The sequence below is a fragment of the Leuciscus leuciscus genome (genome assembly GCF_965113295.1).
Source record: "Leuciscus leuciscus genome assembly, chromosome: 23".
NCBI classification, from domain to species: domain Eukaryota; kingdom Metazoa; phylum Chordata; class Actinopteri; order Cypriniformes; family Leuciscidae; genus Leuciscus; species Leuciscus leuciscus.
The window spans coordinates 3,042,914-3,068,213 of NC_138747.1; the positions used below are offsets into that span (position 1 = coordinate 3,042,914).

Below are 25,300 nucleotides of genomic sequence, written 5' to 3' on the forward strand. Positions count from 1 at the left end.
TGATATAGCAACAATGATCTCATTGAAGTAATGAATACTTGTTTGTTAACAAATGATTGACATTTAGAAAAATGTAGCATTGGTGCATGTCCATTGCAGAGTTTGCGTCAACACAACACATTACACCAAACTTCAAGCCTACCGTTGTGTTATAAACTGTGTTTTGACTCTTCAGGAATCAACATACTAGTCTCGCTTACGGTTTGCCACACATCACTTCCCCTTCAACACTGTCTGTCGTTCCAGGTCATCGCTCCAGAGGAGATCATTGACCCCAGTGTGGATGAGCAGTCAGTTATGACATATTTGTCACAGTTCCCGAAAGGCAAACTGAAGCCCGGCGCCCCTCTCAAACCCAAGCTCAACCCAAAGAAGGCGCGCGCGTATGGCCCAGGTGAGACGCTTCAGCTGACGAATATTCCTGTTCTCTCATGTTTATGCATTGCCTAGTAACATCCAGCGTTATCTACGAAACGGCTCTCGTGTTTTTATTTGTATGTATGCATGGTAACACCTAGCGTTATCTACGAAACGCCTAGATATGTTTAAGATTATAGATTCACACGGATTCAGGTCCATGTCATTCCAGAGTTTCAGGTTATTGTAAGTCTCATCAACCTCTTCTAAATGGAGCGTTACGATCAGAGACTTTCTCAGATACTTGAAGTATCGTGTGACGAGATGGGTTTTAAGATCAACATTTTCCCTCGCGGTGATCTGTGATGTCTCCTGCGTTCTGTTAATATTGAGTTTGGTCGACTCGTATACATTAGTACCGTGTGAATACGGCTCAGCCCTGTCAGGGTTTGTGATGGATGGAGTGGAAATGTGCCTCTTACCTGTTGTAAATGTGGCTTAAGCTGTAAAAACGGTGGCTAATGAGTTTAAGAGTTATGATTCTCACACCAGAGGTGACCTCTACAAATTTTCTGTGACCTAAATGACTAAAATGAGCCACAAGGTTTTGGTTGTGACGTCTGCGGTCTTGGGGAATCTTCACCTCTGTTTTTGAACAACCACATGATTTACAGCAGAGAATGAAAACGTCAGATTTATGTTATTTTTCCATTAAGTGATTATGTCCTCTCTGAAAGCACTACAAACTAAACGCAACACAGTTACCCTTGTTTCTTAAATCACACATGCTCCCTGTAGAGAAATTGAATCACTGTTTGGAAATAAAGTATTTTATGAGCTCAGAGGGCCTGTGTGTTTGTGGGGTTTTGTGCGGTTTGCCTCAAACTAAAAACTAAAAGGAGTATTTTTAGACCAATGCGAAGTAATTTTTCTGATGACAATGCAGGTTTGTGTTGACCGCTGTGGTTCTGCCCAACATCTGATGATATCTAATATTTATGTTTCTTTTTGTGCATGAATTATGCAACATTTGGTTTGCACAAGTAGAGGATTAAAGAGGACCTATTATGTCGCTTTTTAAAGTCTTGATTTTGTTTTTGGGCTCTACTAGAATAGGTTTTCATGCTTGAAATGAACCCATAACCGCAAGTTTAGAGTATGCCTTGAGTGGGAATTATTTAAATGAGGAATATTGAGACGTGTTCGTTCCCGGAGGTGTTTCAGGGAGTTCAGAAACAGTGACACTGATATAGAGAATCACTCACGCTGGAGAGACTTTGTAACTTTGCAGAGATTTTTTTTTTTCATGCTCAAGCATGTTCGCTTGAAGTGCAAGAACCAATGAGGTTCATTCTTGCACGTGACGCTGTGCTGTAATCATTATAGATGTGGTGTGGACTCTGCTATTCTATTACATTTAGAATGATTTTTAGACCAATATCTTTATTGTTATAGGAATCTTCCTTTGTGTGAATGGGTCTCATCTAGGGCTGCACGACTATGACAAATCATAATTGTCGATTTATTCCCTTGAAATTGTAATTGCGATTTTATAAATTACGATTATCATGATTTACATTGAATGATGTTTTGAATGGCTTTATGCCATTGTTTGAAGCCACTGCATGCCGTATTGTTATATCAAAATACAAGCTGAAAACACTCTTCCTGAATTTTTTTTTTGTTGCTTTTCTGTGGCATTAAGCCTCAAATGTCAAATATAAAAATATATATAAAAATATTTCAAGAAACCAAAGTAAATATATGCATGGTATTATAATGTTATAATAAAATTAAAACAATGGGGGGAACAACCCTTAAGATAAGCTGTAGAAAGAAAAACAACACATCTTAAGCGCACAGAATAATGTAAGTTAACTTTTTTTTGTAATATCGCCTTTAAACGATTACATAATTGTGGCATCTGTAATTGTAATCGCGATTACAAATTCGATTAATTGTGCAGCCCTAGTCTCAGCTCTACATAGACCTGAATGATTTTTTTATTTTGCATGCTCTGTGTTTGCAGGCATTGAGCCGACCGGGAACCGGGTGATGCGTCCGGCTGTGTTCACGGTGGACACCTTCAGCGCAGGGCAAGGGCAGGTCATGGTCTATGTTGAAGACCCCGAGGGCCGAAGAGAAGAAGTCAAACCTGTGCTCAACGAAGGCAAAAAGACCTACAGCGTGACGTACATCCCTCAGGTCATGGGACCGCACAAGGTCAGGGTGAACCCGTCGGTCTAAAGCAGTGCTTCTCAACCTGTTCGACTGTTGTCTACAATTATCAGCTATTTGCTGCTTAATATTTCTGTGGAAAATGTGATTCACTACCATTCAAAAGTTTAGGGTTAGTTAGATTTTTTATTTTTATTTTTAAATAAAAGAAAGGAATTAGTACTTTTATTCTAAAAGGAAGCATTAAATAGATCAAAAGGGACAAAATGTATCAAAAAATTTGATTTTAACAAAATTTATATTTCAAATAAATGCTTTAAATTCATCAAAGAATCCTGATTTCAACAAAGATATGAAGCAGAACAACTCATTCAAACATTGATGATAATCATAAATGTTTCTTGAGCAGCAAATCATCATATTAGAATGATTTCTGAAGGATCATGTGACACTGAAGACTGGAGTAATGATGCTGAAAATTCTGATTTGATCACAGGAATAAATTATAGTTTACTATATAATTCACATAGAAAACGGCTATTTTAAATTGTAATAATATTTCACATCGTTACTGTTTTTAATGTATTTTTGATCAAATAAATGATCAAATTTGGTGAGCAGAAGAGGCTTCTTTTTTTGTCATTTTAAGTCAGCGTTTGGGAATCACTGATCTATTGTTCTTGTCTTTGTTTTGTTTTTTCCATGCTGTCGTCCTGTTCAGCACATTTGCATGTTTCATAATAGTCATATGAGGCGTATATGTGTGTAAAAACAGTCCGTCTAATACGTGTAAATAGACCATTCACTTTTCTGTGAAATACTCACATTATTTGTGCAATCCTCAGGTCACTGTGCTTTTCGCTGGACAGCAAATCCCAAAGAGCCCGTTTGAGGTGGACGTGGACAAAGCCCAGGGAGACCCCACTAAAGTCACGGCTAAAGGACCCGGACTGGAGCCGTTGGGCAACGTCGCCAACAAACCCACATACTTCGACATCTACACTGCAGGTCTGACATGTCTGACGTGATTATGGGAACGTTTTCTTACAGAAAACAAGTCTTGAAGTCTCTGTGTTAATCAGGTGCCGGAGTGGGTGACGTGACCGCCGTCATTAAAGACCCTCTGGGTAATAAAAACACTGTGGAGGCCATCATGGAGGACAAGGGTGAAAGCATCTTCCGTTGCACATACAAACCAGTGCAGGCTGGTCCTCACATCATCAACATTACATTTGGAGGCATCGCCATCCCTAAAAGCCCCTTCACCGTCACCATCGGCCCAGGTACTTTACCCAGCGCCCTCTTTCTGAGCGTGCAATTAGTTTAAATGTACTGTTGGAACAAGAAATGGAATAGTGTTTTTCATTAAACAGTGTTATAATTGTAAAGTTAAGCGAATCAGCGCTGTGTTTTAGGCTCTCGGACGTGTGGATTGCCTCATACGGTTGTGTTGTTGCTGAAGGAAAGACTCTAGTAATTACATGTAGTTATGGGATTCTGCAACACGCTATAAAATGTGTGTAAAATAGCCGCAGTTCACCAGAGCACTCGTTTGTGGTGTGTGTGTGTGATGCCGCCAGCTTCTTTAAAACTGACCCGTCGTGCCATTTAAGGTCAGCCTTCATTTCCATTTAGTTAAAATGGTGTTTGTTTTCCGTGCTCAGAACTGGAGATACAAGTTGACATTCAAATATATCAGATATCAATATTTTCATGCACTTTTTGTTGTTTTAGATGTTATTTCTGAAGGTACAAAAAGAAATTCTGTACAGTCCCTGCTTCACTTTATCTATTTTCTGCATGCTTGCACATGAATGCGACGTGGACTAGTGAATCTGTGCGTCACTAAATGCTTTAAACCTTGTAAAACACCAAATTCCTTTTCCCTGAAACCGCTTTTCCAAAGCAGGTAATGTGCAGCCGGTCTGTTTTAACTTTCATTGATTTTCCTGTATAGTTAGTTAAACGCTATCATGCTCCTGATTTTACAGGCTTGTTTTTGCAATTTGTTTAATTTGTTTGCAACATTGTTGAATCCTGTGATGCGGATTGGATAATTTTTTCTTCTTTTTTTAAAACTAATGCCACACGAGTCATGTCTTGTGTGCATCTCAAATTAAGTAATATTATTTTATAGACATTTTTATACATGATCGGCAAATTGTTCAAGCACAGTGGAAATCTGGAGTCTTTTTTTAAATTGCATTTATCCGAATTTTTCCCCGGATCATGTTGCCCTATAAGACTCATTTTTCTCTTTTCATTTCATGCATCAGCTCTGTTTTTCTTCCAGCTGTAATTCATGGTTGTGTGGTTTTGACGGACAGTAGCTTTAGTGTTCCCATAGGATCCTATCGATCATTTTTTTATTTTTTTTTATTTTTTTTTAGCAATTGTAGTGGGCAGGTTTTGATGAGCATGAGCTCAGGAACCAGAACACGTGAACTACTGAACGAGGAAATCAGCCACATGTGCCGTAAACCGAAACGAGACCCACAGGAAAATGGCTCATGCATTTGAACAGATATTTTTACTTTTACAGCGCAAGATGTTATTTCAGGACGTTTCACAAGCAAATTAAAGAGCTTCATAAATCCATTAAGTGCACACAATCTTCGAAAAAACCATTTCCGAATCCTAAAAACTCTACTATGAAAAAAGATAACATGGAAATGGAATTAAATTAATAACATGCATTAAAATGCATGCATATTCTCTGCAGCAATTTTTATGAAACATCAATGTTCAAACGACTCTTTCGGTTTGTGCTCCTGACAGGGTGTATTTTTAGAGTTTAACATCATAAAGTGAGTCTATATTGGTGTTTCTGTCCCGACGGCCAGTGTTTTAAGCTCAGGATGAATGAAGCTTTGTGTCTCAATGGCACTCGGCTGTCCAGCTCCACCCTGAAGCACATCTGAAGCTAATGAGAGAGCAGAGCGGGGATCCACCTCAGTCTCCATCAAAGATGCTATTACACTGAATGTGGGTTTTGGCTCGCTCTCTGTGGACACTATTCTGGTGTTCTGGAAACATTACAGGACTTCATAATGTATAATGGTAGGGTAATAATGGAGTGTTTAATTGTATGTCTGGTATTACGCAGAAGGATTTTTCATTTCACGGAGCTTGAGATGAAAACAGCAGCTCTGCAGGCCTGCTAGAAGAGAGGCTTTCTGGAGCGTTTGGGTTGATTTAAGCTTATTATACCACGTCATATTTTAAATTCTTGATCCTGATTGGCTGACAGACATGCAAAGATGTTGCTTTTCTTCAACCGCATTCTTAAATTAGGGAAATTTGTCTGAAGATTTTGAGGAGAAATTATATTGTAGGGAATATATTGTTTATATACTGTATTTTATAGTATTTGTTCTATAATTTTTACCACTTTATTTCATATATATAAAATAAAGCACATGCATTATATAACTTGTGTGTGTATATATACATGCACACAATTTTAAAATGTAATATAAAATATAATATACATTTTTATACATGCATTCGTTATATATATTACATTTTATACAATTATTTTAATTTTTACTATATTAATTTATTTACTAAATAAAATTATACTATAAAAAGTATATAAATGCAGGTGTATATATAGATGCATAAAGTATGTTATATAGATTTATATTTATTTATAATTCTGTTAGTTTTTGCGCATTAATAATTGACTTTAATGTTGAATAAATCAGTGGCTCGTCATGTATTGTGTGTTTCAGCGTCTGTTCCCGGTGCGTGTCGTGCCACTGGACGAGGTCTGCAGCCCCGAGGTGTGCGAACACGACAGGTGGCCGATTTTAAGGTGGACACTCGTAACGCTGGAAGTGGAGATCTGAAGGTCACAGTTAAAGGACCCAGTGAGTAACCATATAGCAAAATAAAGAAGTTTCTGGTTGATTCAACACAGAGCCATTGACCACACAATTTTCCTTTCTTTAAAGGGATACTTCACTGATTAGCATTAAGCTTTGTATCAGTAGAAACCCAGTTGTATTTTCGAGTGACCGTGCTTCCCTCCCTCATATCCCCCTGAGACCAGAGATTTCTGTATTGTGTGTCTGGAAACTCTGACACAAAAATGGTCATTTCGCTTCATCATCTGAGGCTTTTTAGTCCAGAGGCGAGAGACTCCAGCCAGTAGGAGGAGCTCGTCCCGTATGTCTTCAACCCGCCCATAGGGGGATCTCACGATAAAACGCCGTCTCTTCAGTTTCGAGTCACTAGTAGCCTAGTTGTATAATTTCTCCTGATACGGCCCTCTGTAACCGGTAGGCGTGGCTTGGGAGTGTCCTCAGCGAAGCAAGTGCATTCTGGGAGTTGTTGTCTTTCATCCACATGAGCCAAAAATACATTTTCTGGCTTTTCTCAGTCTAGAAGGCACCAACTTCTAAAATAATTTCACATTTGTACTACATAAATGACCCAATTTAAATACACATTCATCTTTCCAGGGGTGAAATATCCCTTTAAAATCCCTCCCGATGTCTCCTGCTCTATTAATCTTTGGTAATAAATGAACATGTTATTAGCATGGCACTTTTTCATGTTGATTGTGTATTTAGAGTGAGCAGGGAGGGTTTCCCAGACTCTTTAGCCCAGATGGCACCAGCTACCCATATCGTTTTACATCAGCAGGTCAAACGTCAGCTTCACTGACTGAGATTAACGACCCGACCGGGTCACACATGCTTCACTGACCCCGACTATAACTTGCATGACTCAAGTTTATCTCTTTGGAATTTGCACTGGACTCGAAGGGGCTTTGAGCAAAGGCGATCCCGATTTATCACTATAATCTTCAGTGTGTGATTTATAGTAAAGTATCTATGGAGAAAATGCAGTGGATGTTAACGTCCTGATCTCTCTTATTCTTCTCTAATAGTTTGATTAAATCGTACATGTTTTTTTGTTCTCTTGCAGAAGGTGTAGAGGAGCCTGTGAAACAGAAGGACGTCTCAGATGGTGTTTACGCATATGAATACTATCCACACACACCTGGCAAATACACCGTCAGCATCACCTGGGCCGGACAGCACATTCCCAAGAGGTGAGCATCTCCTGAACCAATCACATCTCTCAAACTCATGCAGCTTTTACATTTAAGGCCAGAGCGACTTCACATACGAGACCGTTGAGGTCAGAGAAATCTGATCAAATGCAGTCGTAATGTGTAGTGCTACCAATCGTGTTGAATCGGATCAGCTCCAGATGTTCTCAGTGTTATTTAGAGCTGCCAACCGGATAAATCTGATCAGGATTGTTTAGGTATAAAGACAAAGCCGTATATAAACAAATGAGGTTTGGGGTAAATGTGTGTGTTTGGTCTAAGTCAGAACAGACCGTGTTATAGATAGTTGGTGCATGTTCTGTGATTTGAATAAAGATTGGATTTATTGTATTCAAATTTTTCCATTTAAAGATCATCAGGGAATTTGTCTGATTGCAAAAGGCTTGTTTGTACATCTGAAAGGGTTTAATGTGGAGTATCATGTAGGACTATGACGGAGTATAAAACTACATGACTTCATTTGTATAGTGTTTCATTCAGTGGGTTATGAAAAGTAGATATAATGTAAGGACAAAAAGTTATATTATTGTTACCTAAAACTTAAAATGTTTTCCTTTATTGGAAAAAAGCTGAAATAAGATATCATATAAATATTAGATGAAAACCTAAAAAATTTATTTAAATGATAAATGTTGCCTTTAACTTGTTTTATTTCAGTTAAGTACTCAAATTTATGGAAGCTTGTTTTCATCATGTAATAAGAGGCAGTTGTGACTTTTTATCTCTCAATTCTTTTTATTCATTGCTACTGACTTATAAAGCCCTAAACGGCTTAGCTCCAGTCTATTTAACGGATCTTCTATCGCCCTATAATCCATCGTGCTCTTTAAGATCACTAAATTCAAGGCTTTTGGTCATACCTAGGATATCCAGAACCACCAAAGGAGGGAGAGCATTTTCACATTTGGCTCCAAAACTCTGGAATAGTCTTCCTGATACTGTTCGTTGCTCAGACTCGCTCTCCCAGTTTAAAACTAGATTAAAGTCGCATCTCTTCAGCCAGGCATTCATATAATCCTACAGTTCAAACTACAATCCGGCCTCTATCCAATGCCAGAGGAGAACTGGCCCCCGACTGAGCCTGGGTTCTCCCAAGGTTTTTTTTTCTCCATTAGGTCACCTGATGGAGTTTTAGGACACCATTAGGTCACTTGATGGAGTTTTTCGGTTCCTTGCCACTGTTGCCTTTGGCTTGCTCAGTTGGGGATATTTTGGGGATATTTAATTTAATTTTATCAATCAATAAATTCCTCTTGAAACAAACTTTGTTGTATTATTTTAATTTAATACTGTGAAGCTGCTTTGATACAATCTGTATTGTGAAAAGCGCTATACAAATAAACTTGACTTGACTTATTCTCACGATTTTTTCTCAGAATTGTGTGCTATAACTAGAAATTGTGCAATTCCGAGAAGTCAAGTCACCATTCCAAAACAATTTTTCTCAGAATTGAGATATAACTCACTATTGTGCAATTCCGAGAAGTCAAGTGTCAATTACATTTTTATTTTTTATTCCCTGCAGAAACAAGCTTCCATTTTATAAAATCACTTAACAATTAAAAAATGTATAAAAATGACAAAGCACATTTTGCTGATCTTTATAGTATTCTTTCAGACCTTAGTTCACCTCAAATTAGGAAGATAATATAATACAAATAATATAAAGACAAAGCTTTTCTTAGAACCATTGAGATTTTCTGCAATTTTACATAATTTTCAGGACATTTCCCCCCAAAATTATCATTGTATTGTTTAGTTTTTTTCTCTGATTATAATTCTCAAACAGTTTTTCTCATTTTTTATTTACATCTAAATGTCATTCCGAAACAATTTTTTTCTCAGAATTGTGAGATATAACTCACTATTATGCAATTCCGAGAAGTCAAGTGGCAATTACATTTAAATTTTTTTATTCCCTGCAAAAAGCAAGCTTCCATATAAAATCACTCAAAAAAATAAAAATTAAAGCTAAATAGAAATAAATACAATTATAAAAATGACAAAAGCACATCAAAATATCTAAAACAAACTAAAAAGAAACTGATAACATAAATAAAAGCTCATTTAAAATATTACTAAATACTATTACAGTATATCAATAATAACACTGGTGCAAAATATTTGAAATATACCTGGGTTGAATTTCCAGTAAAAATAACATCACAGCATGAATAATTTTATTTTTGTAATTGTATGAGGTTTTGGTCATGCCGCGCGCCGCTAGTATGATATGTAGCTGGTGTCCACTGCCAGGAAGACTCATTAGTGTGTAACCCTTGGCTCTGGAGAGCAGCATGACGACATGCTCTCCTGTGTGAGTGTTTGTTAGAGCTCTGGAAACGCTGCGTCACACGACAGACGAGACCACCAGGAAACGGGCGTCGCGTGCGTTAATCCGTGTAGATGTTTAATCACGTTCATGAGCCGGCTGATGAATGTGGACCATATAGAGTAAACATCTTATTTAACACACTGTGGAACGGAAATGACAGCTGCGTTTTCAGTTGGATTTGTTTTCGCTCAGCGTGAGAACATGCTTGTTTTTTATAAAGCGGCTGGAGCACTAAAAATGCACCTTTTTTAGATGTTTTTCACTTTTTTTTGAGGTTTTATAAGACTGCACTGTGTGTGGCCTGTGGTATTAACGTGCAGATGGACGCTTTCTGGTGATCACATGCATGCCGGAGTGTCGGCCAATCAGATCACTGGAGACTAAATGGCTGAGACTCGCGTTAACACAATCACCCTCCTGTTCACCTGGACCTCAGTCTTACACTCAGACACCTGCGGGGAAACTGAGACGTGACCCCTGCTAAAGTTAAATATTCGCCCCGCTGAGGTTGCTTCTATTAACACAAACTCTTTTTGATGGGAGGTTTCCGGTAACGTAGAGTCAGAGCGCAGATTTATGACGTGTGGTCGGATCTGAAATGGAACATTCTCTCAAACTGCATGTGCCGCTAAAGCTGTCAGGTTCACACACATTTGTTTAATTGAGGTGTTTAGATATATGCTCATTTGACACATAATGGGCATTTGGGGATTTAAACTGTCAAGTCATCTTTATTTCTATAGTGCTTTATACAGTACAGAGCGTTTCAAAGCAGCTTCATAGTGATGACAGTAGTGTCATCGTTCAGTGTAGATTCAGTTCTGTCTTAAAGATCGTCAATTATTAAATTAATTCAGTTCTGCATCGTCCAGTTCTCTTCCAATAGTGTCAGTGCAGCCAAATCAATAATATTGTTGAATATTAATAATTGTGTTCAGCCCTTTTTAACAACGATAATAATGTTGAATATTAAACATTTTGCTGATCTTTATAGTAGTCTTTCAGACCTTATTTCACCTCAAATTAGGAAGATAACATTATATTTTGCATAGACAGTTTTTTTTTTTTTTTTTGGACCAATGAGATTTTCTGCAATTTTACATTTTCATGACATTCTCGAAACATTCTCATTATTCTATTGCATTGTTTTTTTGATGATTTTTTTTCTTGATTATTATTATTCTCAAACAGTTTTTCTCATCGTTTTTTATTTACATTTAAATGTCTATTTTTTGTTTGCATATATTTGCATATTGCTACAATTTAAATGTTCTAAAGAATTGCATTTTTTTTTGTGTGTAATTTATAATTCTCAGGTTTTCATTCCATTAAAAAAAAAAATTATTCTAAATGTTTATTGAAATATTTGTATTTTTTATTTAATTGTTTAAATCTGCAGTGCATGGATTGCATTGCCACAATTTAAATATAAAAAATTTGCATTACATAAAATATTTGTCAATTTGCTTATTTTCCCAGAAATAATGTCATGTTTTTCACAAATTAAATGCATGACATTAAAAGGTCCTACAATATGCTTATGCAAAATATAATTTCATATTTTTTTCTTTTGATTTTTGTATTGAAGTCTGAACATGAACTCACTGTGTATATGTGTATATATATATATATATATATATGTGTGTGTGTATATATGTACATATGTGACATTTTCTTGTGTCCAGCCCTTTCGAGGTTCAGGTGGGCAATGAAGCCGGGCCCCAGAAGATCCGTGCGTGGGGACCGGGTCTGGAGGGAGGCAGTGTGGGCAAGTCTGCGGACTTTGTGGCCGAATCTATCGGGACTGACATCGGAGTCCTCGGTGAGATTACAGGAGCTTTTCGGCACATCAGATCAGCTTAGACACTTACTGTAGACCCATTTAGCTCAGGAGTCCCCAGCCTATGATCTAAACTCTTTATTTCTGTAGGCTTCGCCATCGAGGGTCCATCTCAGGCCCGGATTGAGTGTGAAGATCAGAATGACGGCTCGTGTAATGTGAAGTACTGGCCCACTGAATCGGGCGAGTACGCCGTCCATGTCATGTGTGATGATGAAGACATCGAAGACAGTCCCTTCATGGCCTACATCGTCCCTGATAACAAAGCCAACAACCCCAACCAGGTAAAACTCATTTACTTCACATATATACACCATATAAAAAAAGGACATTATTTTCATGACAATTAAGCACATTTCTACCACAATTTCTCATTATTATAGTATATCCTGATTTTTTTTTTTTTTTGTTGTTGTTGTTGTTGAATTTTATTATTATTAGTGATTTTTTTTTTTATAGTAATTATTTTTTTTATTAGAGTTGGTACTACACTGCCACAATTTCAATAATATTTAAAAAAAAATTGCATTGCATTAATTGTGAAGTCATATTATTCTCAAAGGGATTCTCAATCCTCAATGTAATTTCTATATAACATTTTTTTTAAATTGTTAATATTTATTTAAAACGTAAAAATCTCCTCCCAAAAATACAAAAAAAGAAATAATTAATTAATTTTATTTATTTATTGTATTTTTTTGTAGTACAAATAGTGCAAACAAAACCCAGCAAACACAAAATGAAGTACTTTGACGTGTGCATTTATTAAGTTATCAGGTATGTATGTTTTGTTTTTCTGAAATGTTCTTGCCGTGTTTGTAGGTCAGGGCTTACGGACCGGGATTGGAGAAGTCCGGCTGTATCATAAACAAGCCCGTTGAGTTCACTGTCGAGGCCAGAGATGCAGGAAACGGACCCCTGAAAATCATAGCACAGGTTTGATGGAGCATCAGCTAAATGAGTGTGTGCACTGAATGAGTCGAACCTTCACCCATGTTGCATTTTAATGTGGTTCGTTTTCCCAGGATGCAAATGGCGTCCCCATCGATGTGAAGGTGAAGAGTAAAGGAGATAACGTCTACTCCTGCTCATACACACCGACCTCCGCCATCAAGCACACGCTGGCTGTGACCTGGGGAGGGGTCAGCGTTCCCAACAGCCCCTTCAGGGTAAGACCAACAGAGTCAGAGGTCATAACCGCTGACACACACACAAAGGAGACTTCATCTGTCGGTACTAACACAGTAGAGGGGCTTATCGTACTAACTAAAGCTGATGCTCTTAACACTCCGACTGCCACACACAAACCTGTCATCATCATAACCACCTGCGTTATGGAGCGCCACTGCTTTTCTGTCAAATAATTTCAGCTGTTCATTGTTTTTTTTAAGCTTAATGTGGTTCATCACATTGGTGATCTGGCTTTAGGATATAAAACGCAAGGATAAATGATTACAAAAATTTTTTACTAGTGCTAATTTGTGATTACATTGCATGTTTCTTAAGATAAGCACGATAAGCAAAAGCGCTGTATTTTGTTTTTTAATACTGGCAAACATATATTTTTTTGCTACATAATTACATTTTTAATCAGAAATCAGATAAAATTCAATGACTTCTTTTAAAACTTTTCTTTTCATCTGTTTTATCTCTCAATAAGAGAATCGTCATTATTGCTTGTTAATACAAAAGCACAAAAAATCTGTATATTTGTGATTTGAAAGTTATTTTCGGACATAATGATTTTGCACAGTAGGAAATTGTATTAGATTATAACAACACTGACTACTTCGATGATTGTAAAATGTTGTATTGTGGTGTTTGCAAGCAGAGTTGCTTTTTTCCAGAAGTCAAGAATGAAACTGAAAAATACTATCAAACTTGATTTAATATAGAAGTGATTTATTTATAATAAATAACAAAGAACATTATGACTGAACTAATAATGATAAATGTTAAGTGCATGCATGGATGTATGAAGGAGTGCTCCTTTATAAGTATAGTGTTTCAGAGTTCAACGTGAACATTTGTTCATGTCACTCTATAATCAGGCTTTTGTGGTCCTTACAGTCCATTTCACAAAGCAAACTCACTGCGTAGTTTAAAGAATAGAACTGGCTTTTGCTTGACTGCTCATGCAAACACTAAATGTCAAAGACTCTGGAAAAATGCAGCGTTCAAACGAAGTACTAACATGTTAATGTGTGCGGAGGGGAAAAGGGACTTTCATAAAGCATTTAAGTGTTTGATTCATGACTGAATGCATGTTTTTAAAATGTCACTTTCAATAAATTCTAATACTTCATATGTTTTAATGTCGTCGTGTGATTTATGTGAGTTTGAGTTTCATTTGTATTTTTCCAGTTGTCTTGAATGAAGTGGAAAAAATGACTAATTGGTAAAAGTCTCAAATACTAACTTTTAATAATACTAATTGTTTGTCAAAGCAACTTTATGCCCTGAAAATGCATCAAATGACTTGATTTGCATTTATTTTCTTTCTTTCTCGGAATGTGCAATGAAGACTTTTAGCTGTGTGTGTGTTTTTGTTGTTTTTTCTCATTCGCTAGTAACATTACTTGCTGAAATTAACATTCAGGAGACTTTATTCCTGTAGGTGAATGTCGGAAAGGGAAGCCACCCACACAAAGTGAAAGTGTTTGGCCCAGGGATCGAGAGAACCGGCCTGAAAGCTCACGAGCCGACACACTTTACCGTGGACTGCACAGAAGCTGGAGAAGGTAATGCATGTTTACTGCGTACACCAAAATCACTGCCATTTCATGTGTGAATTATTATACACAGTTTTTCTTTCAGGTGAATTTGCATTTTTGTAATTGACTGTTTGCCATGAAAATAGCCTTAGATTCTGACATGGCATTAAATAAAACGATGTATCAATCTATCTTTCAGGTGATGTAAGTGTTGGAATCAAGTGTGATGCTAATGTCATCAGTGAGAAGGAAGAGGATGTTGATTTTGACATCATTCCCAATGCCAATGACACCATCACTGTCAAATATGTTCCTCCTGGAGCGGGACGGCTCACAATCAAAGTCCTTTTTACTGATCAAGTGAGTGACCACCGTGGAGACTAGTAGAAAAGACTGTTTTTGAATCCTTTTACAAATGTTTGGTGTTCATTTAAAATTCAGGAAATTCCGGTCAGTCCGTTCCGTGTTAAAGTGGATCCTTCACATGACGCCTCCAAAGTGAAAGCAGAGGGACCAGGACTCGCCCGAGCAGGTTTGTTGTTAAAAGGGTTTGATCTTATCAAGAATCTGGGTTTAATTGGATGACTCATGTCTCTTGTTTGATTTTTCCCATGCGGTGTCTCAGGTGTGGAGAGCGGAAAGCCAACACACTTCACCGTTTACACCAAAGGAGCTGGCAAAGCTCCTCTGAACGTTCAGTTTTCCGGACCTAATAAAGGCCAGCCCGTCCAAGACTTTGAGATCATTGACAACTATGACTATTCCCAGACTGTCAAGTACACCCCAGTGCAGCAGGTAGGGATCTGCAGTGGCGAGCCACAGATTTAAAAGCAGTTTAAAGAGGTTAAATGGGAAAATTAGACATCTTTCAAGATTTATCTTCTGGTATCATAATTCTGGTTTGCTGTACCAATTTAGGGGGAGATGGTGATAACCGTGACCTTTGGTGGTGACCCCATTTCTAAAAGCCCCTTCGCTGTTGGTGTTGCGGCTCCACTTGACCTTGACAAGATCAAAGTCGATGGCCTGGAAAATCGTATGTCATGAATAATCATATTACATATATATTATATTTATATATTTATTTTAATCCAAGATAAAAGTGGAGTTAATGGAATATTGAATGTTTATTTACTTATTTATTGTCTTATTTACTACTTTACTTGTTTACTTAAATTGTTTGTTTATTTTAATTCATTTTAATTATTGCGTTTTAATAAAATCCAAGTTTATGGCCTGGAAAATTGTATGTCTAATATAATATAATATAATATAATATAATATAATATAATATAATATAATATAATAATACTATACTTTATTTATGCATTTATTTATTTAAAATTTAATCCAAGATACAACTGGATGGAATGGAAAATCAAGTTTATTTATTGTTAGTGTTTTTTCATTTTGTTTTTTTTATTCATTTATTTTTAATTCATTTTAATTTTATTTTTATATCAAAAATGTTTATTTTATTTCAGGAGTGCAAGTGGGTGAGGATCAAGAGTTTGCCATTGGTACAAGTGGAGCGGGTGGACAGGGCAAACTGGAAGTCAAGATCACCAGCCCATCGGGGAAATCCGTGCCCTGCATGTTGGAACCTGGGAAAGCTGCCAGTCTGGTGAAGTACATCCCCAAAGAGGAGGGCGTTTACGTGGTGGAGGTCGTCTATGATGGCAATCCAGTGCCTGGAAGTCCTTTCCAAGTTGAAGCCATGCTGCCTCCTGATCCCAGCAAAGTATGTAGAAACCAAAGCATGATGCAATTTATTTTAGAAGGCAAGACAAGTTTATTCATATAGCACATTTCATACACTATGGCAATTCAAAGTGCTTTACATGAAAAGGAATTAAAATAATCACAAAATATAAGCAAGTAAAAATAAAACAGTTATAAAAGGAATTACAAGAGATATATGATAGTTATAAAATGAATTAAGAGTAAAAAGATGACAAACTTTTCATCTGGCTAAACACCGGTGTATCATATTTTTCACAACTCCCAGTTTTACTGAGATTTTCCCAAGTGGATTTGTACTCTATCTATGGTGTTCTTTCTATGCGCCTAGAAGACAAAAAAAAATAAAATCATTGTTATAATGTACTTCTGTCTGTACAGGTCAAGGCGTTTGGTCCAGGACTGAAGGGTGGTCTTGTTGCAAACCCTGCTGAATTTACCATCGACACCAAGGGCGCCGGCACCGGTGGACTCGGCCTCACCGTCGAGGGTCCAACCGAAGCTAAGATCGAGTGCTCCGACAATGGCGACGGCACATGCTCGGTGTCGTACCTCCCCACCGAACCCGGAGAATACCTAGTTAACATTCTCTTCGAGAACGTCCATATTCCCGGCTCGCCTTTCCACGCCGACATCCAGTACCCCTTTGATCCCACCAAAGTGGTGGCGTCCGGTTCCGGGCTGAAACGAGGCAAGGTTGGCGAGATCAGTGTGCTGAACGTCGACTGCACCAAAGCTGGACCTGGACAGTTGACGCTGGAGGCCGAGTCTGATTCTGGAGCGAAAGCAAAGACTGAAGTTCTGGACAATAAGGACGGGACTTACACAGTCACCTACATCCCGCTGACCGCGGGCATGTACACGCTACAGCTGAAGTACGGAGGGAAGACCGTTCCCAACTTCCCTGCCAAAGTGAACGTGGATCCAGCTGTTGATACCAGCAAAGTGAAGGTGTTTGGACAAGGAGTTGCTGGAGAAGGTATTGACGTCTAAAATCAAAGGTTTTCTCATTGAATATCAAAATAAAATGGGTTACAAAAGCCAATTCATGTTCACTTTTAAGGACTAATTCGTCATATTCCTTGTAGCCAATGGAAACGTTTCTGAAAATGTTTTTCTTAACGATTTTTTCTTGATGTTGGCTTTCATGAATCAATGAACCTTCTTTCCTTTGGCTTTCGTTTCTGGACTACTTTGCTTTCATATCTTGTCGTCTTTCAGACTAGTTGAAAGATTATATCCAAAATACACATTTAAGTGTTTATTTTATCACACTGTATCTATTTGTATTTGTAGATTTGCACCTTCAGTGCAAGACGACACTGCCTGAACAATTTTTTTGGAAAGATGTCCATTTTAATTTAAAAGTGATGGCATTTTTACAAAGAAAAATGTTTTTAGTGAAGTCAATGCTCTCATCTTTGTGTGTTTTCTTCTCTTGTCTGCAGGAGTTTTCAGAGAAGCCACGACTAACTTCACGGTGGATGCACGAGCTTTGACCAAAACTGGCGGCAAACACGTTAAAGCTTGTGTGAAGAACCCATCAGGTGCTTCTACAGACTGTGCCATCAGTGACAACGGCGATGGCACTTACAACGTGGAATACACACCATTTGAGAACGGTATAATGCACAACATTCTACTTAAAAATGGTTCTTCCTAACAAACACTGGTTTACATTTATGTTTATACACTTGGCTGATGCTTTTATCCAAAGCAACAAGATGAATGCAATGCAAGCTATTTGTTTTATCAGTTCTTTTGTTCCTTGAGAATCGAAACCGCAATTATAAGCTACAGGAATGCTACAGGTTTCATCTTGTGCAGTTTGTGTATTTTGAAGAACCGCAATAAAGTTTTCCAGAATATACAGCTAATTAGGTCACATTTATAAGGCTCATGATTCTCAACGACGGCACGGCAATGATTTATTAAGACACTGAAGACGCTACAGGAAAAGCCATTGTTCTTTCATGCACGGGGCAGTTTGGGGGTTTTGGAACATTTTCTTCTTTCAGACTAGTGGAAAGAAAACATCCAAAATACACATTTAAGTGTTTGTTTTATTACACTATCTGTTTGCAACTGTGGATTTCACTTACAGTACACATCTTTAAGGTATGCATGATAAAAGAAAGCAAGAAATATGATATTAATACATTTTGAACCATTGAGACAGTTTTTCCCCATCACTTGGATGTCACAGTTGCTACCTCTGAACTTCATAAGCTTGTTTCTTAGAAGCTGAGTGTGAATTTTCTTTTGTCTGCTCAATACAGGAGTCCACAGTGTGGAGATTCTGTACGACGAGACTCCGGTTCCTAAGAGCCCGTTCCAGGTCGGGGTGGGAGAGGGATGTGACCCCTCACGTGTGCAGGCCAAGGGCCCGGGTCTAGAAGAAGCACTGACCGACAAACACAACAAGTTCTCAATCATCACCAGGTGTTTTGTGCTATTTTTTTTTTAGCTAATTTGCTGTTTTTATTGTAATATTTCCCTACACTATGGTTCAAAAGTTTGGGGTCAGTAAGATATTATTTTCTATTTATGATGTTATGATGTTACGAAATGTATACTTTTATTTAGCAAGGATTCATTCAAAAGTGATACTAAAGATATTTTATAATATAACAAGATTTCAAATAAATGCTGTTCTTTTAAACTTTATATTAATCAAATGATTCCACAAAACAATTTAACAATTAAAAACAATTATTTAAGAAAGCTGTTTTACTGTATTTTGGATGTAGTGTTATTGAGCAAATCTCACCGACCCAAAAATTGGAACATATATAATTAAAACATTATAATTAATAAAAGAAAAGATTATAATTTTTTTTATTAATTATAATGACATATTTTAAATCTTTGTGTACTATTCCTTTAATAGCTTAACTTGCACATTAAATGCCATTTGCAATGCATTTAATTTCCATTACAAATTATCAAAGTTTTTACTGTATTTTTTCAAATAAAATAAATGCAAACTTTGGTGAGCATAAGAGACTTCTTGTGAACGCTAGTGGAGATATTGTTCTGTATACTACCAAGAACATAAAATAACCATTAAACCTTCTTCTGATCCGTACAGAGGAGCTGGTATTGGTGGTTTGGGAATAACCGTAGAAGGCCCATCAGAGTCTAAAATGTCCTGCAAAGATAACAAAGATGGCAGCTGTAATGTGGAATACACCCCGTACGTTCCTGGTCTGTACGATGTCAACATCACATATGGAGGACAACACATTCCAGGTACATTAACCCTTTACGCAGCACTTTAAGTCCTGAAGAAAGCATTACTGGAGCACGTTTTTAACTGGAGTCCCGGTTTCCCCCTTCTTGAACTATCCTGCAAATTTGTTTTCATTAGTTTTACACCCGGGAAACAAGATCTCCCGTATCCCGGATCTGCCACATTCTCACTGGTGGACATTATGGCCTCGCGTTTCATTGAAAACATTCAGCGTGCCAAAACCACAGAGTGTGATTATCCCACATGGATATGCAGATTGTTTAAATCAAGTGTATAGATCTTGCTAGAGCGATATATCAGAGGACGACAGAGTTGTTGGAAAGTTGAGATTAATCAGACTACGGACTCGCAAAGTCCAAACTCTTTCAGAAAGCGTAAGCAACTATAAAGCAATAAATAAAACATGCTAGCATCTAAAATCTTGTTTTAATTAATGTTGTTATTATTATTATTACTCATTAGAATTGGCTGGAGGCCTTGATTTTATTTTTTGTGTCTTTTGGGCACACGTCTTATCTTATAATCGCTCCATTTGAGTTGCATTAGCTTGCATGGACACACTAATCCTTGCCACTGTTGCCTTTGGCTTGCTCAGTTGGGGATATTTTGGGGATATTTAATTTAATTTTATCAATCAATAAATTCCTCTTGAAACAAACTTTGTTGTATTATTTTAATTTAATACTGTGAAGCTGCTTTGATACAATCTGTATTGTGAAAAGCGCTATACAAATAAACTTGACTTGACTTGACTAATCAATGTCTGAATCTGAAAGTGTTGATCTTTTTGTTTGCATTATAGGAAGCCCGTTCAAAGTGCCCGTAAAGGATGTTGTTGACTCCAGTAAGGTGAAGATTTCTGGACCTGGTGTTGGTTCTGGAGTGCGAGCTAAAATCCCACAGTCCTTCACTGTGGACTGCAGTAAAGCTGGCGTCGCTCCTCTGTCTGTAGCCGTAACCGGACCTAAAGGTAAAAATGCATTCAGATTTATGGATTTATTTATTTAATTTTGCTCTGAATTAAATACTAGCATGCTGCACAGTACATACTTAAACATTTGTTTATTTATTTATTATTTATATTTATTTTCTTTTTGGGGTCCTTTGATCATAAATACTAGCATGCCACACAGTATATAGATAAACATTAAATAATTCATTTAAACAAAAAATATTTATTTTTATATATTTATATAAAATGTTATGCAACAATAAATGTTTCTTGCAGTATTATGTTGCTCTGTCATTCTCACTGTGTTGCTTGTTTAGGTTAGTGATATAATATGGTTATTTTGTATATATAATAATAATAATAACAAGATATGTTAAATCATAGTTAATATTACTTCTGGTTCACTCATCATTCTAGCTGCAGAAAGTCAAAAACATTGCATTATTGAATGCATTATTCAAGTAAGGTCATCTGGGTACTAAAAATGACTGTAGAATAGTGAATGTTTTGTATGACTGTAACCAAGTAGTTGTTGTTTGCAGGTTTGGCTGAACCAGTAAACGTTTCAGACAATGGTGACGGCACACACACGGTGGCATACACTCCGTCTGTCGAGGGCTCGTACTCTGTCGCGGTCAAATACGCAGACGAGGAAGTTCCACGCAGGTACTGTACTTCTGTTAGATTCACTAATGCTATCAAACTGTAGTCACAGATGTCATCATCAATCCTTCAAATATCTCTCTCAGTCCGTTCAAACTGCGTGTTCAGCCCACTCATGATGCCAGTAAAGTGCGTGCCAGCGGCCCCGGCCTGACCACGGGTCTCTCCGCCAGCTTTCCGGTGGAGTTCACCATCGATGCCAAGGATGCCGGTGAAGGCCAGCTGTCTGTGCAGATTACCGTGAGTGCTGACGAGTTCAGGCTCGTCCTCTTGTGGTTTTGGACAAACGGATTAGAGTTTGAATATCACTGATTGATATAAATGAGTGTTTTTTAGGTTGATTTTAAAGTAGAATGTTTTCAATCAGCCAACAGACCGTAAAATTACATTGGGATTCAGTTTCTGACATTCAATGGAAAAGATCCACAAGGATCACATAGTTGCATATTGCAAAAATCATATATCATACTTTCACACATCCATGTATTAGATTAGATTGCGCACACACAGATATTAGAAAAAAAGAATAAAAACTGTATATGTATAGTTTTTCTTTTTTTCTTCTATATATTATATTCTTCTATACTGTGTATATGCATATACACACAATTAAGCTTTTTAAATTATAATATTCATAAAAACGTGTGTGTAGTCTATATACACATGCATATATACTGTATACACATACACATACATGCATATTGTACAGAAAATATTAAAACAAATTATTTTATTATCTAATATTTTTCTTAAATTTATGTAGATTTTAAGTAGAATGTTTTCAATCAGCCAACAGACTGTAGAATCACATGTGGATTCAGTTTCTGACTTTCAATGGAAAAGATGAATAGGGATCCACAAATACCACATAGTTGCCTTTTGCAAAATTCATCTTTCATACATCTTTCTCTTGGATGCTGCATGTTATTTTATCTTTTGAGAAGTTACTGCTCCAGTTATCCGGGACTAGCTTTGATTCCTCCATTTGGACTCCAGATACATGCACTGCGACCGATGCGGCCGGCCAGCAGTGAGATGAATGAACGTGTTATGAAAGCCAAACTGCAGCAGGAAATCCAGGGGGAAATTTAACCTCTTCCTCCTCCATCCCTTTTCTTGTTGATGAAGCTCCTCTCTGCGTCTTAGTGTTTTTAAACTGCTTCTCAGTTCATCTGAGGACCTCCACGTCTGCTGTCTCTGGTCCAGGAGCTTTGAGGTGGTCCTGCAGGACATTTATATGGTTTTTCATGCATTTCAGGATCAGGATGGTAAATCCAAGAAAGCCAATATTCAGGACAACCGGGATGGAACCTACAAAGTGTCTTATGTGCCAGACAAGGTGGGCCGTTACACTATTGTAATCAAGTATGGCGGAGACGAGATCCCGACTTCTCCATATAGAGTGAGAGCGACCACTACAGGAGACGCCAGCAAGTGTACGGTCACGGGTAAGTCTACACTCGTTTTGTAGGGGGTTTCTAGACTTTGTTAGGACACACAGCTAATGGATATTGTGTGTATGAACCAATTATTCAATGACTCAATCATAAAGGGAACCATTTACTTCATTCCTGAATGAATCAGCCATTTGAATGAAACGAATCTTGAGTGAATGAATGACTCAACCACTTACTAATTTAGACATTTACCGCCACCTACTAAGTTTAAGTTTCTTATTTAAAGTATCATTACATAATTATTATTATTTTATTTTATTTACCATATTAATTTAAAATTCATTAAAGGTATAGTTTTTTTCTGTCAAATTTCTGTCATTTAATCACCCTCATGGCTTATTAAAGCTTAAGTTGTGTAATAAATTCTGTTCAATCAAATAAAAAATTTTTTTTCTAAAGCTACTTTTTGTAATATATATATTTGATTCTTTTCTCATTTAACACTGACTTTAAATGATTTTTTATTTTTGGGAGTAATTTCTCAGCCAATTTTGATGTGCGATTAATTTGCGATTTTAATTAATCCCCACATCGTGTAATTAATGAAATTTAAAAAAATATATAGTTTGACAGCCCTGATATTAATATTTATGACTCTTGACCTGTTTGTCTGATCAAAAGGATCCAGTTACACAAAGTAACAGTGCTGATTATTTTTTTATAACGCAAAAAAACTTGGATTGGTGAGATAAGAAAACATGGTCCCCATCAAGAAAAAAGTCACTTGAAAATCTATTTTATCTTTATCTATTAACACATTTTCCATGTTCTCCAGGACCTGGCATTGGGCCAACCATTGGCATTGGAGAGGAAGTTGGGTTTGTGGTGAACACTAAAGGAGCCGGGAAGGGGAAGGTCTCCTGCATTGTGGTCACTCCTGACGGCACTGAGGTGGAGGCTGATGTAATCGAGAACGAGGACGGGACCTTTGACATCTTCTACACGGCGCCGAAGCCCGGGAACTACGTTATTTACGTGCGGTTTGGAGGGGAGAACATCCCCAGGAGCCCCTTCAAAGTCATGGTGAGAAGCAAACGGTGATAACATCAGCTCTTGCTCTCTTAAAGAGAACCATATTGAACAGACTTTAGGTTTTTAAGAAGCTGCAATAGATACGGGCCTGTTTTTTAAGGTTCAGTGATTTGTCATCATATCCTCATCTGGACTTCATTCTTTCGAGCTCGGAGGGGGGCTTCCTGAATTAAGATGTCGTTTCTTTGCATTATCAAGACAAATGATCACACTTATTTCATTAATGTTTTCATATCGTGTTGATGTTAAGGGTAAGGTTTTGATTTAGGCCTGAAACATATACATATGAGAACACATGCAAACGCTTCTAGCAACACAAGCTTGATTTCATGCATCTTTGTGTTCCAGATTGCGTCAGAGCTTAATTCATAACACAATGCAAAACATTATGCATTCTCAGAGGGCTGCACAATAAATCAGAATACAATTTTTTTATATATTTTTTTTATATACATTTAATTTTTGTTGCCAAAATTAAAGCTGGGTTGTTTGACATTCGAAAATGAAAAAATATATAAATATTATTTCAATATAAGTTGTACTTTAAATTATGCTATTTTTCTTTATTTTTTCATTTTACAGTAAAATATTAGTATTTCTTATTGTTTAATAGTTTTGTATTATAATAAATACATATTTAAATGCATAATAATAATGATGATGATATAAGTAATGTTGATAATAATTACTTTTATTTTTTTATTATTATTATTATTATTATTTCATAGTCATTGATATAAAATCACGAAATATTTTGGACAAATTGAGCCACAAATGTGGATTTTTTTTAATATTTTTTTTTTATCGCAATCACAATTTTTCTCTGAAAAAATGCAAGTATAAAATGCGAATCTTGTAGCCCTACATTCTCAGCGTTGACTCACAACTGTGTGAAGAATCTGTTGAACTGTAAACATGTTTATATCTACACTATCTATCAGTTATAATAACACATGGAGTTCTGTTACCACAACAGCAGCAAGAACGAATGTACAACGGGATTGGCACAATTTGCTGTCTGTGTTTGAGTGCTTGTGTTGAGTGTGTTCTTTTATCTGAAGTTTCATGTCCATACATATCATTTCCCAGGCAACAGATGAAGTTCCCATGATGCAGCAGCAGTCAGTCCAACAGCAAAAGACCGCACCAGGCGTCGGCTTCCAGCCCTGGGTACAAAGACACACACGTCTCACCCCAGTCACACACTCCCGTTATCGTCGCTCTCTTCCAGCCTTTGCACTGACCTCCAGCTTCCTGAACACACACACACACACCCTGTCACCTCTTTGTGCTTCTTGTTTGTGTTGGTCAAGGGGTTTCTGTTCAGTTCTTCCTCGTTTTTGACCAACCAAGAACTCTTTTTTTGCAGGAAATGGTTGGAATGGTTATTCATGGCTCATCGGCCTCCATTTCCTCCTCCTCTCGTTGATTAGTCTTGAACACACTCTGGTTTTCCCACTAGTGCGTTTCATTGATGACAGAAGCAGAGGGAAACTCGACGCCTGGGTGTTTAGACTGACATAGTTTTGTTTGGATTGAACACCGGTTTTAAATTGCTCATTATTCTGACATTAACCTCAGAACCATTATGCGGTTCGTGTGCTGCTGCTTTCTGCCGGCATAACGTTTGAGAAAACCACAAAGCAGAAATACACCACACCGTTCAAAGGGTTTGGGGTCGATGTTGAGAAGCACG

The 25,300-nt window shown here is 37.2% G+C and overlaps 1 protein-coding gene across 2 annotated transcripts in view; it reads left to right on the plus strand.

The window, feature by feature from the left end:
- flnba (filamin B a) overlaps positions 1–25,300 on the plus strand; it is a 79,779-nt gene that overhangs the window by 33,557 nt on the left and 20,922 nt on the right. Inside the window, exons 4-29 of one of the 2 annotated variants that reach the window (XM_082155719.1) lie at positions 247–394; positions 2,387–2,580; positions 3,381–3,543; positions 3,618–3,818; positions 6,270–6,407; positions 7,471–7,597; positions 11,639–11,775; positions 11,884–12,077; positions 12,616–12,729; positions 12,819–12,962; positions 14,411–14,534; positions 14,707–14,867; positions 14,949–15,039; positions 15,133–15,302; positions 15,426–15,543; positions 15,992–16,248; positions 16,629–17,226; positions 17,696–17,869; positions 18,527–18,689; positions 19,339–19,499; positions 20,303–20,470; positions 20,995–21,118; positions 21,202–21,355; positions 22,374–22,563; positions 23,348–23,595; positions 24,694–24,774. In XM_082155719.1, the coding sequence (XP_082011845.1) occupies positions 247–394; positions 2,387–2,580; positions 3,381–3,543; positions 3,618–3,818; positions 6,270–6,407; positions 7,471–7,597; positions 11,639–11,775; positions 11,884–12,077; positions 12,616–12,729; positions 12,819–12,962; positions 14,411–14,534; positions 14,707–14,867; positions 14,949–15,039; positions 15,133–15,302; positions 15,426–15,543; positions 15,992–16,248; positions 16,629–17,226; positions 17,696–17,869; positions 18,527–18,689; positions 19,339–19,499; positions 20,303–20,470; positions 20,995–21,118; positions 21,202–21,355; positions 22,374–22,563; positions 23,348–23,595; positions 24,694–24,774 (4,542 nt within the window). The remainder of the gene's footprint in view (positions 1–246; positions 395–2,386; positions 2,581–3,380; positions 3,544–3,617; positions 3,819–6,269; positions 6,408–7,470; positions 7,598–11,638; positions 11,776–11,883; positions 12,078–12,615; positions 12,730–12,818; positions 12,963–14,410; positions 14,535–14,706; positions 14,868–14,948; positions 15,040–15,132; positions 15,303–15,425; positions 15,544–15,991; positions 16,249–16,628; positions 17,227–17,695; positions 17,870–18,526; positions 18,690–19,338; positions 19,500–20,302; positions 20,471–20,994; positions 21,119–21,201; positions 21,356–22,373; positions 22,564–23,347; positions 23,596–24,693; positions 24,775–25,300) is intronic. The other variant, XM_082155720.1, reaches the window with a different exon arrangement.